Consider the following 15,446-nt stretch of genomic DNA (forward strand, 5'->3'; position numbering starts at 1 on the left):
AGATAGCAGGGGCCAATTAGAGCACAGAAACTGCGCTTTCCCGAAAGCCCGCAGCCCGGTCGGAAAGGAGGTGGCAGCAGACTGTCGTAGACTTGGACGGTTTGTGAGCGTTCGTGTCTCTCACCTGCCACCTTCCCTCCTTTGCTTCCCAGGATGCCGATGTACCAGGTAAAGCCCTATCACGAGGGCAGTGGATCTCTCCGCGTAGAGCTTCCCACCTGCATGTACCGGCTCCCCAACGTGCACGGCAGGACCGGCAGCCCGGCGCCGTCCGCCGACCACGTGCAGGTAGGAACGCGCGGCCCTTGCCCCGCCCCCCCCACCCTTTCAGTGCGCCGGCGCCAAGGCCCCGTCCCACCGCCTGCCGGCGCAGTGCGCAGGCGTCAAGGCTTCGGCCCCACCGCCATGCCTGTCCAGTGCTCAGGCGCCCTAGCTCCTCCGAGGCGCTGAGCCGCCGCCCTCTTGTTCAGTGCGCAGGCGCTGCCGCGCTGGTCGGCGGAGTTCGGGGTCTAGGGTCCGCGGGTCGCCCCAGGTCGGGACCGTGCGACCTGAACTGTGTCGAACAAAACCATGGCGACTAGACTCGATCGCCTATCCCCACCCCAGCCTCACGCGCCCGCCGGCCTCCGAGTGACCATAACTTTTACCCATTGGAAGATCTATCCCATCTTTTTTTTTCCCCTCCGCTTAAGACTGCTTAGACTTTTTTTTTTTTTTTAAACCAAATTCTACCCACAGAAAAGTGAGGAATACATCAGTGGCGAGTTCTAAGGAATCGTAAAGCGAATCCCAGGGTCACCCATTCAGGGCAACAAGTCAGCGCCCCCACTTAAAACTTGGGCGGTCATTGCGTCCTGCGTTTCTCTCTTACTTTGTCCCCTGGGTGTGCGTCCCTGGACAGTGGGGTCTTGGTGTCAGAGGGAGCCTTCAGTGCGTGCCCTGCGGTGTCTGGCTGCCCCTTCTGAACGTAATTGGAAGAATCGCTTTGCTGCATGAGAAAGCTTCGCTTTCATCCTCTGTGATTTACTGCTCCTTGGCGTAACTGTGCCGCCACGTCTTTATCCATCCCACTGCCCACGGGCGTCTGCTGGTTTTCTATTTTAGGCCATTATGAACAGTTCTGCAGTGAATATTCTTGGACAAGAGCAGACATAGAGTACATACCACGGACATGGGATTGCCGGCTCAGTGGGCTGGTCCATATTCAGTTGCTTTTCAAAGCGGTCATCCCAGTTTATGCAGTGTAGGTGAACTTTTTTTAAAAAAGAGATTCATTTTATCTTGATTTTTAAATTGTTTTTAAGAAATATTTCGCCGCTGCTGCAGCACAGGGGTTCTTAGTTCCCCTACCAGATTCGAACCTTTGCCGCCTGAAGTCGGAGTGCAGAGTCTTAATCACTGGCCTGGCAGGGAAGTCTGTTATATTTGTTTTTTAATTTTGGAGGTATGTGAATTTCTGGTGCTGGCACCCTTCCCAAAGCTGGTTGGGAGTACAGTGACATCTTCATATAGTTTAGTTTAGATCTCCCAGACCTCCAGATCAGTTCAGCACCTTTTCATGTTTATTGGGCATTTTGATTTTGCCTCCTTTGTAAAGTAACTGCTCAGCTTTGACTTTTTTTATAAATTGCAAACACATCTTAATTTCCCTGCAGGAGAAACTTTTAGTCCATTCTGACTCAGATGAGTGAATAGAGAACTTTTGTGATTCGTTTTCCCTGTCATCCTTTGTCCCAAGAGTTTTCTGCCTCGACTGTAAGGGAGGTGGTTAGTTTAGTTTGAAAGCAAATAACACAAGTGTTGTCTCACTGCAGAGCTGAGGCAGTGATGCAGGTATGGTCCAGTGTCTCTTTACCTGGAGGTCCCCATGGAGACATACATACGGTCCAGTGCCTCTCAACTGGACAGACTCATGGAACTGAAAAGGAAACCCCAGAGTGGGGAGCATCACATCTCTTTTGAGACCAAGGCCCTTTTTTTTCTTTTTTAAAGTCTGCTGCCTGGCTTCCTTTGGGCATTTAACTGTGAACTTGCAACCTAGAAGATAATAACCTAGCAGATGATAGCAATGCAGATAGATAATTAGAAACCTAGCATCTCCAGGGGAAATGAGAGCAACACAAAGAATAAACAACTTCTAAATACATGTAGATAACACACATGGATAAACACAAGTCACAGTCAAGCCTGAGCAAGCAAAACAACAGGGCAGCGTTGGAAAGAGTGGTAGGTTTGAGACTTCTGGGGGTCCACTGGTTAAGACGCTGCCCTCCTAATGCAGTGGGTATACAGGTGCAGTCCCTGGTTGGGAAACTGAGGTCCCAAATGCCACACGGCAAGGCTTTAAAAAAAAAAAAAAAGTGAGGCAGATCTCAGGTTCCTCAGATGAAGCTATGTTGGACTCTTGATCACAGATCATGTTCCACATGCAGTACTGGGTCCAGTCTTCAGTGTCGATGGGTTTTGAATACAGTAGGTATTCCGCCCCTGGTCGGGCAGGGGCGCTATTGCCATATGTAGAAATGAGCGAAGCTGAGCACAGACAACGCGCACACACAGGCTGGATTACAGGCCTGGAAATACTACTCAGGAGGACTAATACTGAGTAACCTGAGGATGTCACACAGGTGGTGGCCTCACCGGTCACATATTTTGCCTACAGACGTTTCCGGTCAGCGCCCCATTATGTACTTGGCACACTGAACTCTTTATTCTTCTTTATTCCACCGAGACCACTGTCATCTTGCATTTCTCTGCTATGTGATCTTAAACAAGAGCAGCAGGCGAGGGAGCTGAGAGGTGGAGATCCAGCCGCAGGGTAAATAGGCATTAACCTGCTGAGAGCTGGGGGAGGGGTGTTACAGAGGGAACTCCACGAGGAAAAGCCCTGGGGCAGGTGGCGGCCTGTGCGTTTTAAGACCCAAAGGACAGTGTGGCCTGTTTGCAAAGAGAGGGGGAGAATGAAGGGAGAGGAGGTAGCCAGAGGACCAACCGTACAAGCTCTTTATCAAGCCAGGTTAAGGACTCTGCTTTTTAGCCTGAGGTTGTTTTGCTTTCTGGCCACTATCCTGGGGATGGGCAGGAGGGATGGATCAGAAGGGTGCCAGGTGGAAGGAGGCCAGGTGGAAAGTGGTGTCTCAGACTCAGGCGGTGACTATGGAGGCAGCTTATGAGCCACTAGATTCCGGAAAATGGACAGCAGCTGATGATGAATTGGATATTTGAGGAGGGCAGTTATGAGCAACGAGGGGAGGAACGCAGTGTTCCTTAAAGTCACCAGCACACAAATGTGAGCAGGCGCTCTTCCCACACTCACGTACGGTGAGCCCATATTTCTATAGACTCAAGGTCATGGCCTTGATGAGCCTTCTGTCTACTTATGAGCATCTTAACTCATGCTTAAGGGGTCCTTCTCTTGATTCAAATGAATTACCTTTTGTGAGAGCTTGAGAATCTAGACTAGAAATAGGCTGCATATTGTTACTACTGGGAGGCTTCTCAGTATTGCTTTTTAAATAAGTATGTAGAGATTTATTCCCAGCAAATATTGTGTTAGTCCAACTCTTTGCAACCCCACGGACCGTGGCCCGCCAGGCTCTGTCCATGGGGATTCTCCAGGCAAGAATACTGGAGTGGGTTTCCATTCCCTTCTCCAGGGGATCTTCCCAACCTAGGGGTTGAACCCAGGTCTCCTGCATTGCAGGCCGATTCTTTACCATCTGAGCTACCAAGGAAGACCTCAGCAAATATTACTAGTTACTTAAGGTATACCAGTCCACCAACAGGCAAGAAAGATGCAGAGATTCAGTGAATGAAGGATGTGAGTATCCCCTGTTTATGAAGTTATACATTTCAGCAGTGAAGAAGTTCTAGATAATTCTAAGGTAAGGGAGTGCCAGTACCGCCGCAAAAATGATTCGGGGCACAGATCACACACACACACAACTACCACCACCACCCTGCCCACCCCGGATATACTTCCAAACCTAAAGACACTTTGTTTGTGTGTGCCCCAGTTTTCCTTCCATTAGTATAAATTATTGATCACATTCTTATTGCCACCCCCCTGTCTTTATTCTGTTCATTTACGTAAAGTATTTTGAACTAGTTTGATAGAAGGAACAATCTGTGTTTGTTGTTTTCTCATTCTCTGTTTTTAAAGACTTAAGTGCCTGAAATAGGAGCCTTACAATTTCAAAGTGGTTTTCAGTCGCAGCGTGGTTTGTTTTATAGCATTTGGGGATTGATTTCAGGACCTATGGGACTGCGGAAAATGAGATGATCCTGCTACTTCATTTTGATGTCTTTTGAAAGGCAGGAAGTTTGATGAATTCATGGAACTAAGTAGAAGGCAAGTGGCCAAGTTTAAACAGAGTGCTTTGCCATGAGAGGAAATGAATGTTCTGATGTTGGTCTGTTTAGGAAGCCTCAGACCCGTCTCTTCAAGCTCTTGAGTCCCGCCAAGATGATATTTTAAAACGTCTGTACGAGTTGAAAGCTGCGGTCGATGGTCTATCCAAGATGATTCAGACACCAGATGCGGACTTGGATGTAACCAACATAATCCAGGCTGACGAGCTGGCTGCTCTGTCAACCAGCACCGTGGACTTAAACGCCATGCTCGGACAGGTAAGTTCATTCAGCAAGCTGAAGAACATCACAATGCTGGGTGGTGGTGGGTGCTGGAAGATCGTGCTAGTGTGACTGAAGCCCCAGTTTCCACGTTTTCAAAGACGGTACACAAAGCACATTCTTTTTTCCTCTTCTGACTGTACCTGCACGGAACAGATGCGTGAGCTGTGAGTGAAGCTAGGCAAGCGCTAATGCGGCTCTGCCGTTCTGGATGCAGAGGAGACTGGGAGGACCCTTAGGCAGAGGAGGGGCCCAGGCGTCCCTTCTTCCTGCCACTCGTGGCAGGTCCGAGCAGCCTCCAAGCCCTGGGGAAGCAGCTGTTGGGTGGCTTGTCGTGCTTCTCTGAGTTTCCCCCAAGTCAACCTTTGTTCCTCGGGAAGGGCCTGAATTTCAGAGCTTTGGCTGCCCAGGCACAGATATTTCACCAAACCTTCTGTAGTTTGTTGCCGAAAGCAAGTCACTGTCTCATACCTCAGACATATTTTGCTTAAATCCATTTGCTCTATTAAAATTCAATTGCTGCAGCTGATATAGGGAATAATTGAACACACAGAGAAAGAACATCTTGTTAACAACTGGGTACAGAAGGGTTCGCCCCAAGAATCCCCGCTAGCACCACCCCTAGAATTGACAGTAGAAATGGTCCTGCTTGAAAGCCTAACAAGTGAGGCCACGCTGCAGTGTCTGGCCCAGAGCTCTTTTTGAAAACATGCGTCCCTCTGCAGTCAGTGTCCCTTCATCACCCAGTTCACATTTGCATGAGACTCCACCCGGCTAGTCCCCCAAGAGCCAGTCTGCGTAGGGGATAAATCGGTGAGCACAACCGTGTCGGGTGTCCCAGGGCCGGAGGGGCCTCCCCGAGCTCATGGTGCTTCAGATGAATTTTGATACTGCAGAAGGCAGGGTCAGGTAACACGATACGTTTGGAGAAATGGAGAGCATCCAGCCTAGGTCCACGTGAAGAGCGTCAGTCAGGAGTGACCTGGCCAGACCAGACCAGAGGCCAGATTGTGGCAGGGCTGTGGGCAGAAAGCCAAGCCGTTTGGCCTCTGCTGTATCGGATGAGTTCATTCGTTACGAAGTGTGGAAGTACAGAAATAAGATAGTCTGCATCTAAAAGGGCAGTGCATGTCGTAAATCACCTGTAATTAAATTTAGAAAACAAAAAGGCAGTGCATTTCAGCACTCTAATTCACAGTCTCCCTTAGCCAAGACCCTTTTCCTCAGGGCTCTTCTGTGCTCAGTCACTCAGTCATGTCCAAGTCTGCGGCCCATGGACTGTGGCCCACCAGGCTCCTCTGTCCGTGAAGTTTCCCAGGCAAGAATACTGGAGCGGTTTGCCATTTCCTACTCCAAGGGATCTTTCCAACCCAGGGGTCGAACCCATGTCTCTTGAGTCTCCTGTGTTGGCAGGTGGATTCTTTACTGCTAAGCCACCTGAGAAGCCCCAAGGGGCTCCTCATTGGCACATAAACCAAATTGCTGTAGAAACTATATACTGTTGAGCGTTCAGTTTAGTAAAAGGAGTAATTGCATGTGTTTAACTGTCTTTTTAACTTGGGGAAAAACAAAAGTGTCCTTCCCACCATGTTGTACTGACTTGATGGTAAAGTCACTTGTTTTTGGGAGCGTCCATGCGGGGCTGGAGGGACTAGAGTCGCTGCCGTCCCCGGTTCTCACCAAGCTGAGAGCCGCAGGGGCCCCCTCCTGCCTCAGCTGCGGCTGGGGTGTCGGCGGCATCCTCTGGGAGGTGACACCTGCTCGAGCTAGCCTGGCCAGGTTCTGACTCCCGTCGTGGGGCGGGTCGCTGCCCCATGGCGGTCTGCCGCTCCCCAGGACCACGGGGCGCTGAAGGACATCGTGATCAACGCCAACCCTGCCTCGCCGCCCCTCTCCCTGCTCGTGCTGCACCGGCTGCTGTGTGGCCACTACAAGGTCCTGTCCTCAGTGCACACGCACTCGGCCGTGCGGAGCGTGCCAGCCAAGCTCCTCCAGTGCTTCGGCGAGCAGACGAGGCAGCAGCCCCGCCACGAGTACCAGCTGGGCTTCACCCTGATCTGGAAGGACGGTGAGCGGCAGGACGGGCTGACGCCCACCACGTGAACAGGAAGGGGCTGGGGGTGCTCCTTGGCTGTCCGCCCTCAGGTCTGATCCTCTCTGAGTCTGGGAAACCCCTGAGGGCTCTGCAAGAGCAGAGGCGTCCTTACCCAGAGATGCGCTCCATCCTCAGGGGGCTGCCGCTGGCACGTTCCAAAGCCTGTCATGATGTCAGGGGCAGGGGGGACACTGGCATTCTCTCCTAACAGACGTGACCTGATGCAGAACGGCAAGGTGCCTCTCCAGTCAGGCTTCCCAGAGGGACATGAGCCCATGTCCATCCCGCGAGGCCCGAGAGTCAGGGCCAGGGCGGCAGGAGGTCTCGCTGGTACATGAGACCCCTGGTTCCCAGTCCTCATCGCCAGATCCTGGGGTACAGGGCCGGGAACAGAAGGTTGGAGGTCCTTCCAGCTTGAATGCTGTCATCACCAAATACCAGAAATGGTTACTTGATAATATAGTTGGCACTCTTTTAACCTAAACTTTCTTGAATGTTAGCAATCTTTTAAGTACCACTGGGTGCATGACTGGCAGGGACCCCCCACTCCAACCCCCACGCCACACCGCAGGAACACGTCTCTGGTGATGCCGCCCTTTCTGACATCTCGTGGTGTTCATTCCTTTCAGTGCCAAAGACGCAGATGAAGTTCAGTGTCCAGACGATGTGTCCCATCGAAGGGGAAGGCAACATTGCCCGCTTCCTGTTCTCGCTCTTTGGCCAGAAGCAGGATGCTGTGAACTTAACCCTCATAGATAACTGGGTGGATGTAGCTATTTTTCAGCTGAAAGAGGGCAGCAGTAAAGAGAAGGCCGCCGTGTTCCGCTCCATGAACTCTGCCCTCGGGAAGACCCCCTGGCTCGTGGGGGACGAGCTCACCGTGGCCGATGTGGTGCTGTGGTCCGTGCTCCGGCAGACAGGGGGCTGTGGGGGGACGGCACCAGCCAACGTGCAGAAGTGGATGCGGGCCTGCGAAAACCTGGCCCCTTTCCACACGGCCCTCAAGCTCCTTCAGTGAAGCTCGGCCGCTCCTCTTCACGGGTTTTAATTTAAGAACGGTGCTGTTTCGTGCCCATCATTGGTAAAAGGACTCGTACTAAAATCAAAGCCTTTATTTAGGCCAAGGGTCAAGTATCAATAAAAGCATCACGTACTTAACTTGTGGTTTTCATTTTATTTAAAGTCCATGGACACTGTGTGCGAAATACCATGACAGCCGCCGGCGACGCGTCGGGGTACAAACAGGACTGGCACGTTGCTGCCTTGAGGAATGTAGGTTTGGGGGACGCGGGTCTGTGAGGAGGAAGCCCATGGGAACCACGCAGGGCAAAGGCAGGGCTGCTGAGCGCGCAGCTGCCCGTCCGATGGTTTGGGGGCAGAGAGGCGCCAAGCTTTGAGGGGGTGTGGGTTTTGGGGTGATGGCTGGGTGAAGGTGAAGACAACAGGAACAGGCTGGGTGACGTGCACCATGCCACTGGCTGACGTCTTGTAGTGAGTTGGGCAGTAGTGTGGAGGGCCGGGGGGCTGGCAGCTGTCGACTCAATAGCCCAGCAAGGCCTGGGCTCCGGCAGAGAGAGGTCCCGAGCACACCGCGTCCCTGTGGCAGAACATTCGAGAGGAGGATGTGGTCACGGCTGCGCTCAGAAGTGCTGGGGAAGCGGCCTGCATTTCACGGTCGGGTTGGAGGGATGGTGCTATTAAGGCAAGAAGCCCAGGAGAAGGCGCGCACGGGGCAGAAGGGAAAGACGGGAGCAGATTCGTTTCCAGTCGTCTCACGTGCAGAATGCCAGCCTTAAAAGGCACTGTCAGAGCCTCACTTTGATGAGTCCTGTAGAGGATTCCTACATACAGTTAAGAGTTACACCAGCTACACCCTAGTAAAGGTTGAAAATTCACACTCCAGTTGACTGTTTCGGTTGAAGAGTTTTAAGTCCACTTTCCTGTTCATAGAGCCCTTGCGGCTAGACAGGCACGCCCCCGTCTCGCATGTCACCCTTTACCCCTTTGTCCTGAGAAAGGAGACTTAGCTGCTTCCTTAGTTCCTGAATTTCTTTCTCTTGCTCGACTATCTTCATCTGTAAGGTCAGATTAACCTGTGAAGAGAGAGAATTTTAAGCTCCACTGCCTCAGGTTCTTCCTCTACTTTGAAACATACAGGCTGCCTGTGCACAGTGCTGACCCACATGGATTCCAGTTCCCACGGCTTACTACGCATCACCCAGCCATGTGGTGAGCGTCAGTTACCCAGGTACAGTGACTGACTGCCCGAGCACTTCAAGTCCACAGCATGCTATGTGACCCACCATGCGTCTCCTGATGGGGGACAGTGCTCACTTCTCTAGGAAGCCCTGGTGGCTGGTCGCTGAGTGAGTGAGTTGGTTCACACAGTGGCGCAGCCACACTGCCTCCTGTTTCCCACTGATAAACCCACTGACGTTTTTGAAAGAGGGAATCAGCCAACAGATACGAAGGTGCAGCCGAGCAATGAGAAGGGACGGTGCTGGAAGTGAAAATCAAACATGCAGCATCCCAGACAGGACAGCTGATGCTGGGGCTGCAGATCACGCCACCATCCAGCGCCGAGTAAGGGCGGCTTATCAAACAGGAAGAGGACGCAGACGTCCCCAGGAAAGAACCCCTGGGGACAGATCCCAGCATCGAAAGTGCCCAAGACAAAATGCCAGAAGCTGATGCAAACTTGGCAAGCAGGGTGACAAGTCACCAGAGGAAAGGTGCTCGCTCTCTATCCTAATCATGGGATGAGATGAAGGCGGGCACTGCTCAAACTACTGGAACACTTTAATGCTCCACTGTAGTTTTATAACTTTTCATGTCTGTATACATCTCTAACTAGATAATGAGAGAGTTTTAAACATTTTGACAAACATTTTTAAAGGTCAAGGAGTAACCTGGCTTCTTCCCATGAGTGATTATGCTGTGAGCTCCGTGTGGTCATTTTCACAGCCCTGCACTACACAGAGTGCAAAGCGAGGGCCACGGGTATAAACAGATGAATCTGTGTGGAGGTGTGGGAAACAGTTCTACCAGGAGAAATCCTTACCATTAGTACCAAATAGCGATGGTCTCCACTCACCATCCTCACGGGGAGTTAGAAAATCCCCTCCACACGAGGAGATCACGCTAACCACCACATCTGCTCCTTTCAGAGGCTCAGAGAAAGCCACTGCACCTGCCCGCTTACTGTTCCATCTAGTAAAATTCCCTGCTTTGACTCAAAAATGAATAAGCCTTAAACAGGAGACAAACCAACTAACCAGCTGCCAGTGGGTCCCCAACTCGTGAGCCTCAGAACCCCTTGGACGGCCTGTGGAAGCACTCACGGCAGCCCCTTCTCCCGCAGCTTTTGTTTTTAACAGGCTGGTGGGAGAGGCAGGGGGCTCCGAGAATTCTATCAAGTTGGTGGTGATTTTACCCGCTGGTGCGGAGTCTGCTCCCCGGAAGCAGCACGTTCACACACTGCTGCCCACATGCTGGGGGGAAGGCCCTTGGAGACCTTGTTACGAAGCAGGTCGGGGGCGCAGAGCCCCGGAGCCCGTGTTCCTAATGAGCTCCCAGGTGAGGCTGGTGCTGCTGGCCGGAGGACCCACTCTGAGTAGCAAAGCACCAGAGACCCTGTGAGTCTCTCTGAATCCAGACTTTTTAAGTCTTGGAAAGTTTCTGTTCATACCCGGGAGTGAAACACCAAGTTGGGAAGGAGGGCGGGGAGGGGCTGCCTGGGGCAGCGCCTGCTCACGGGAGAGAAGGCCAGACTCCCGCGCCCGAGCACTGAGCTCTCAGGCTGGTTAAGGAGGGCCTGGCCAGACGGGCCGGCTCCCCTGGGCGTCCCTGCTGTCCTGGATCCCCCAGTGCGTGCGCCTTTCTGCTGTGCGCTCAGTCATGCCCGTTTCTTTGCAGCCCACCAGGCTCCTCTGTCCATGGGGTTCCCCAGGCAAGACTGCTAAAACGGGTTCCTCCGGGGGATCTTCCCGACCCAGGGATGGAACCACTGTCTCCTGCACTGCAGGTGGACTCTCTACCACTATGCCACCTGGGAAGCCCTTCTACCAGTACACACTGTATAACAGTTCATAAAAGGCCACATACCACGGCTGGGAAGGAAAGCCAAAACCTGACAGCAGGATGAGGCTCAAAACTGGAGCCCGAGGGGACCACCTTCAGCGTGGACAGCTGGCAGCAGTCACCTGGCTTGCCTGACAAGTGCGCCACTGGAAGCTCTGAGAATGGGTTGAGATATTTCGTTTCTGTAACCCTTATTCTAAGCTCAACTGCTCTTCATGAAATGGGATTCACAATTTAAACCATGTCTGGCCACTGCCTCTCTTGGCTTGGCCCACCTCTTCCTTGAGGTGCTCTTTCTCTTCTTTCAATAAACTTGTTTTTGCCATGGGAAAAACAAAACAACAAGCTCCATGTTGGACCTCCTGTTTTCCCCAGTATTAAATAAGTCATACATACATTTCCAGAATTTTGGAAGAGCTCACTCTGCAGCAGCTGGATGGCGGATGGCCTCTGGGCTGAGTTCTTTCTGGTTAAGTGCTGGATGTACTTGGCTTGGACGGGACACCTTTTACTGAGGGCCTCAGGGATCTGTCCGGTCCTCAAACCTGTTAAAACGTGTGCTCGCTCCATTTCTGTCCCAAATGGCTGAAAGAGCTCCAGCAGGATCACGCCCAAGCTATACATGTCTGACTGGAAACAGGGGAGATGGTCATTGAGTAGGGAATACACAGTGACATCTGTGACACCCGTGAATTTGAAAACAGTTGTTGACTCCCTAAGTCATGTCCAACTCCTTGCGACCCCGTGAACTGCAGCACGCCAGGCTCCCCGTCCTTCACTGTCTCCTGGAGTTTGCTCAGACTCACGTCCATTGAGTCGATGATGCCGTCCAACCATCGCGCCGTCCAACCATCGCACCTTCCCCCCTTTTCCTCCTGCCCTCCCTCTTCCTCAGCATCAGGGTCTTTCCCAACGATGCAGTTAGAAAGTGAGGCTTTCCCACTTTGGCCGTTTGATCTGAGAGAGAATCTGCCTACCTCGCTCCACCATCTCCAGAACCACGTGGATGTCAGAGCCTCCCCTGCATGTACTGTACGTCCTGTTACTTCCGACTACAGGTAAACCCACACACTGGGTAAAGGGGAACCAGTCCTACCTTGGCATCATACTCGGATCCCTCCAGCTGTTCGGGGGAAGCGTACAGACACGTACCCACTCTGGAGGTGTGCGTTGGCGCCCCTGTGATTTGAAAAGTCAAAGATGAAGCCTGGCAGGGTTAGCACCGTTCACGTGAAGACCCCTGACCCTGAGCAGACACTGCAGCTCCCAAGGGAACGGTGCTGCTTCTTAAAAATCACACCTTTGCTATTAAGTCTTTATGATTCTCTTTAAATACTGACAGTGTCCAACTGTCTCTCTCTCTTTTTAATGTAAAAACAAACCAACAAAAACCATCACCAAAACAAACTTACTCTCCCCATTTGCACTGCCCCAGTCTGTGTTTTTCTGGATGATGTCTGCACAGGCCAGGCCAAAGTCTCCTATTTTTACTTGCTGATCAGGGCCATGAAGGAAAATATTTCTGGGCTGTAAACAAACACAATACGTCAATTCCCTGGTGTTCTAAAACGAACAGTGAAAATGAGTAGATGTTGAGACTTCTCAACTCAGGAGTCAGCAGCCCTTCATGAATCAGCAATGAGAATAGTGGCTCTCAAACTCGGCCGCACTTCACCGCGGAACCGGAAACAAATCTCAGTGTCCAAGCCACTCCCTGGACTAACAGAATTCCAGGGGGTGGACACGGGCACTGACATTGGTTTCAAGTCCCCAGCTTCTAACATAGAGCATGCTTGTACACAAGCACACCTTAGCCCTGCTGAGACCTCAGAATCACTGAAGCTTTTAAAAAACTACTATCCTTTCAACAAGTCAACGCTGTTGATTTTTCTTTTCTTAATGAAAAAAAAAATAAAAGAAAACTGGTCTTTTTTTTTTTTAAAGCTCCTAGATGTTTCCTCTGTGTCAGCCAGGGCTGGGAACGACCGGGCCACACTCTGAACGTATACATTTTGCTCTGTCGAAGCAACCACTGCAGGCCCAACACGTTTCCCTTGGAGCTACCCCTAGACCAGTGTGAAAACACCCCTCTGCTGGAGGCGGGAGGAATTCCACTGAAAACTAAAAAATGCTCAGGTTAAAAGTCAAGTTTTCTTAATTTCAACATAGACATTTGTTTGGAGACTTCCCTGATGGTTCAGTGGTTAGGACTCCGAGCTTCCAACGAAAGGGATGTAGGTTCAATCCCTGACTGGGAAACAAAGATCCCACAGGCCTCATGGCCTGGACAAAAAAGTTTTATTTGAATGTGTAAATTCCCCTATTTTAGCTTCATCAGTTTTAACAGTAGCTGAATGGGAAGAGAAAACATAAAAGAACAATCTTATGTACAAGATGACACTCTGAGTAAGTTTTTATGACTGAGCAGAAAGTCCTGGAAACAGCGCTTCTGTTGGCACAACAGATACAGGAACAGGTGAAAAAGCTGGACTCTGAGGGAAAAATGCGTCGTGTTCATGGATACGATTCTCAGCAGTTCTAGGTCAGTTCTAGAACTGAGCTGGAAGAACCCCAGAGAGTGGGACTGACCGATTCTGTACTGCACCTTCCCTGAATCCCTAGGTTCCCCACTGGAAGCTGTGCTCATGGGAAACATAACCAAGAGAGGCAGCAAGGGGCGGGCAGCCAATGGGCCCAGGGGCCAGGAGGGCGGCACAGCGGCCACGCTGCACGTCCAGCTCTGCGAGGCCATCATGCGACAGGACTGCGCCGCGCTCCGGGCCCTGCTGAGGAGCCACCCCGTAAACCAGCCCATGACCGTCCCGGCCAGCTCCACGGGCTATAGCCTGGCCAACTCCAGGCAGTTCCTCAACCAGGTACTCACCTCCCCTGCCCGCTCACTCAGCGCCCTCGGCATGCCCCGGGCCAGGCAGTGTGCCCCGAGCCGTGTCCTGCTGAGTGTGAGCAGAGGCGGGGCTCGCCCGGCTGGGAGAGCCTTCATGTCATCCTCTCAAATGTGCCAAGGCTACATCTGTGCGCTGGAATCACTTCTCCCTTTCTTACACATACTTTTTTCATTGTCTGAATTTTTATACAATGAGTAGTGCCTCTACAATTTAAGTCACCCTCTGCCTTAATCTTGCAGTCATGCTGTAAGGCCACTACATACATCTTTTTTAAGAACTTCGGTAAACAGCTCTGCTAATCATCGACAACATAAGTGGCATTAACTTGGAAACCCTGAAAATGCAGAATTTACTAATGATACCAATGACTTTGGCAAAGCTGTAAACTACACAGAACCTACTTGGCAATGACCCTCTGGGTTCATTTAAATTCGAAGGGACTTGACAGCAATTACCATTAATTCTACACAATGAGCTCATCACAAGAAAACGACTTTCAAAGCTTTAAGTAAATTGTATCTGCTCCCCTGGTAAATCTGCATTAATGTAAAATACAGATTTTTTATAATACAGAATTGACTAGCGTGGGGTCATTTAAAACAAGCAAAAGGGATACTTTCAGTGCAGATAGCAGAAAAATACTGAATTAAAGAGATTCTAGACATAATTAATCCCTTTGAGGGGGATTAACACAACTGTTATTTCCAACTACACTGGGCTACTTGTAACGTACTTCTCCCCCCAAGGAGACGCTGTCCTTTCCCCCCATCCACCTGGCAGCCAAATACCTCAAGGCGCAGAGTCTGCTTTGCCTGCTGGAGCGCGGGGCTGACCCGGAAGTCCGGTAAGTTACCGCGACAGGCCACCGTTTTGAAAATATGAATAAATGAGGACACATAAGATTTCAGTGACCTCTTCCTGGTCCTGTCTGGACTCGTCCATTCCACCAGGGACGGACTACGGGTTACCTACCACGTTTTGAACAAACCAGTTTCTTTACTGACTAGAGATCCTCTGAAAAACTGGAAATAATTCGAGAACACAAGTCAGTCAGCCCTCTTAATGCAGCGTATTAAGTGCTCAGCAATGGTTTGTGCAAAATGAAGTCCCTGGTCACAGCCCTCAGGGAGTTTAATGACCTAAGTTAGATAGGAGAGACAAGAAAATAGAAATAGGCAGAGATTTTCTTGGAAAGAAGTTTATCCTGCTTCCCAATATATCTTCACCACCTAAACCAAGGCTGATACTTCCTAAGTGTCCTATAAATACCATCTGAATGAATGGAAGAAGTACACGGTATAAACAAAAGTAAAGCCCCAAATCCTGACCGTGCTCCGGAAAGGCCCCCAACCCATCGTGCTGTCACCCTCCCCCATGGGCCCCACCGGGGTCTGCAGACCCGCCCACAGGCCTCCCAGGACTGGAGCGGCAGCTCCCCCACCCCACCACCGGGACTCCTCGGTATACCTTCCTCGCCTTGGGTGGGGCGCAGATCTCTGGAGAACTCTGCCCACCAGCCTGTTTAGTAGCTCTGTCGGCTTAACCCTTCCACATTCAACTGGAAGCTCTGCCAGGTGGGGATGCTGCTATTTCTCCACTTCCCTGTCGCAGGGCTTACGTTAAATCCACACAGGTGAACTCAAAGTTATCCAATTCCAGGGGAGCGGTCAGATGTTCCTAAGAGATCTTCCCCTTTCCCTGCCAAAATCACGGAGTTCTGAAGGCAATTGTGA

General features: G+C 51.2%; 3 protein-coding genes and 1 long non-coding RNA gene across 5 annotated transcripts in view; 2 read left to right on the forward strand and 2 right to left on the reverse strand.

Annotated features, from left to right (window-relative positions):
- On the forward strand, nucleotides 29–7,885 carry AIMP2 (aminoacyl tRNA synthetase complex interacting multifunctional protein 2). Its single transcript, XM_018040512.1, has 4 exons — nucleotides 29–288; nucleotides 4,423–4,629; nucleotides 6,469–6,700; nucleotides 7,357–7,885. The coding sequence occupies exons 1-4, from the start codon at nucleotides 154–156 to the stop codon at nucleotides 7,743–7,745; spliced, it is 963 nt and encodes a 320-aa protein (XP_017896001.1). The 5' UTR covers nucleotides 29–153; the 3' UTR covers nucleotides 7,746–7,885.
- LOC108633891 lies at nucleotides 5,114–7,350 on the reverse strand. The gene is made up of 2 exons (XR_001917258.1): nucleotides 6,840–7,350; nucleotides 5,114–5,157 (listed from the first exon to the last, which is right to left on the reverse strand). It is a non-coding gene; the product is annotated as an uncharacterized LOC108633891 (long non-coding RNA).
- Nucleotides 7,882–15,446, reverse strand: part of EIF2AK1 (eukaryotic translation initiation factor 2 alpha kinase 1) — a 25,646-nt gene continuing 18,081 nt past the window's right edge. For both annotated transcript variants that reach the window (XM_018040510.1, XM_018040509.1), the window contains exons 12-15: nucleotides 12,220–12,334; nucleotides 11,904–11,986; nucleotides 11,204–11,437; nucleotides 7,882–8,820 (exon numbers count right to left, since the gene is read on the reverse strand). In XM_018040510.1, coding sequence (XP_017895999.1) covers nucleotides 8,689–8,820; nucleotides 11,204–11,437; nucleotides 11,904–11,986; nucleotides 12,220–12,334 — 564 coding nt within the window. In that variant the 3' untranslated portion in view covers nucleotides 7,882–8,688. The remainder of the gene's footprint in view (nucleotides 8,821–11,203; nucleotides 11,438–11,903; nucleotides 11,987–12,219; nucleotides 12,335–15,446) is intronic.
- Nucleotides 12,343–15,446, forward strand: part of ANKRD61 (ankyrin repeat domain 61) — a 4,770-nt gene continuing 1,666 nt past the window's right edge. The window contains exons 1-2 of the mRNA XM_005697890.3: nucleotides 12,343–13,683; nucleotides 14,460–14,557. Of these exons, the coding sequence (XP_005697947.2) occupies nucleotides 13,453–13,683; nucleotides 14,460–14,557 (329 nt within the window). The 5' untranslated portion in view covers nucleotides 12,343–13,452. The remainder of the gene's footprint in view (nucleotides 13,684–14,459; nucleotides 14,558–15,446) is intronic.

Source organism: Capra hircus, chromosome 25 (genome assembly GCF_001704415.2).
Source record: "Capra hircus breed San Clemente chromosome 25, ASM170441v1, whole genome shotgun sequence".
Classification (NCBI taxonomy): Eukaryota; Metazoa; Chordata; class Mammalia; order Artiodactyla; family Bovidae; genus Capra; species Capra hircus.

What these genes read in the sequence shown, in the direction of transcription:
- AIMP2 (XM_018040512.1), top strand. Translation starts at nt 154, where the DNA reads ATGCCGATGTACCAGGTAAAGCCCTATCACGAGGGCAGTGGATCTCTC. An exon ending in TAAACGCCATGCTCGGACAG is followed by an intron (nt 4,630 to 6,468) that starts GTAAGTTCATTC and finishes GCCGCTCCCCAG; the next exon opens with GACCACGGGGCGCTGAAGGA. An exon ending in CACCCTGATCTGGAAGGACG is followed by an intron (nt 6,701 to 7,356) that starts GTGAGCGGCAGG and finishes CATTCCTTTCAG; the next exon opens with TGCCAAAGACGCAGATGAAG.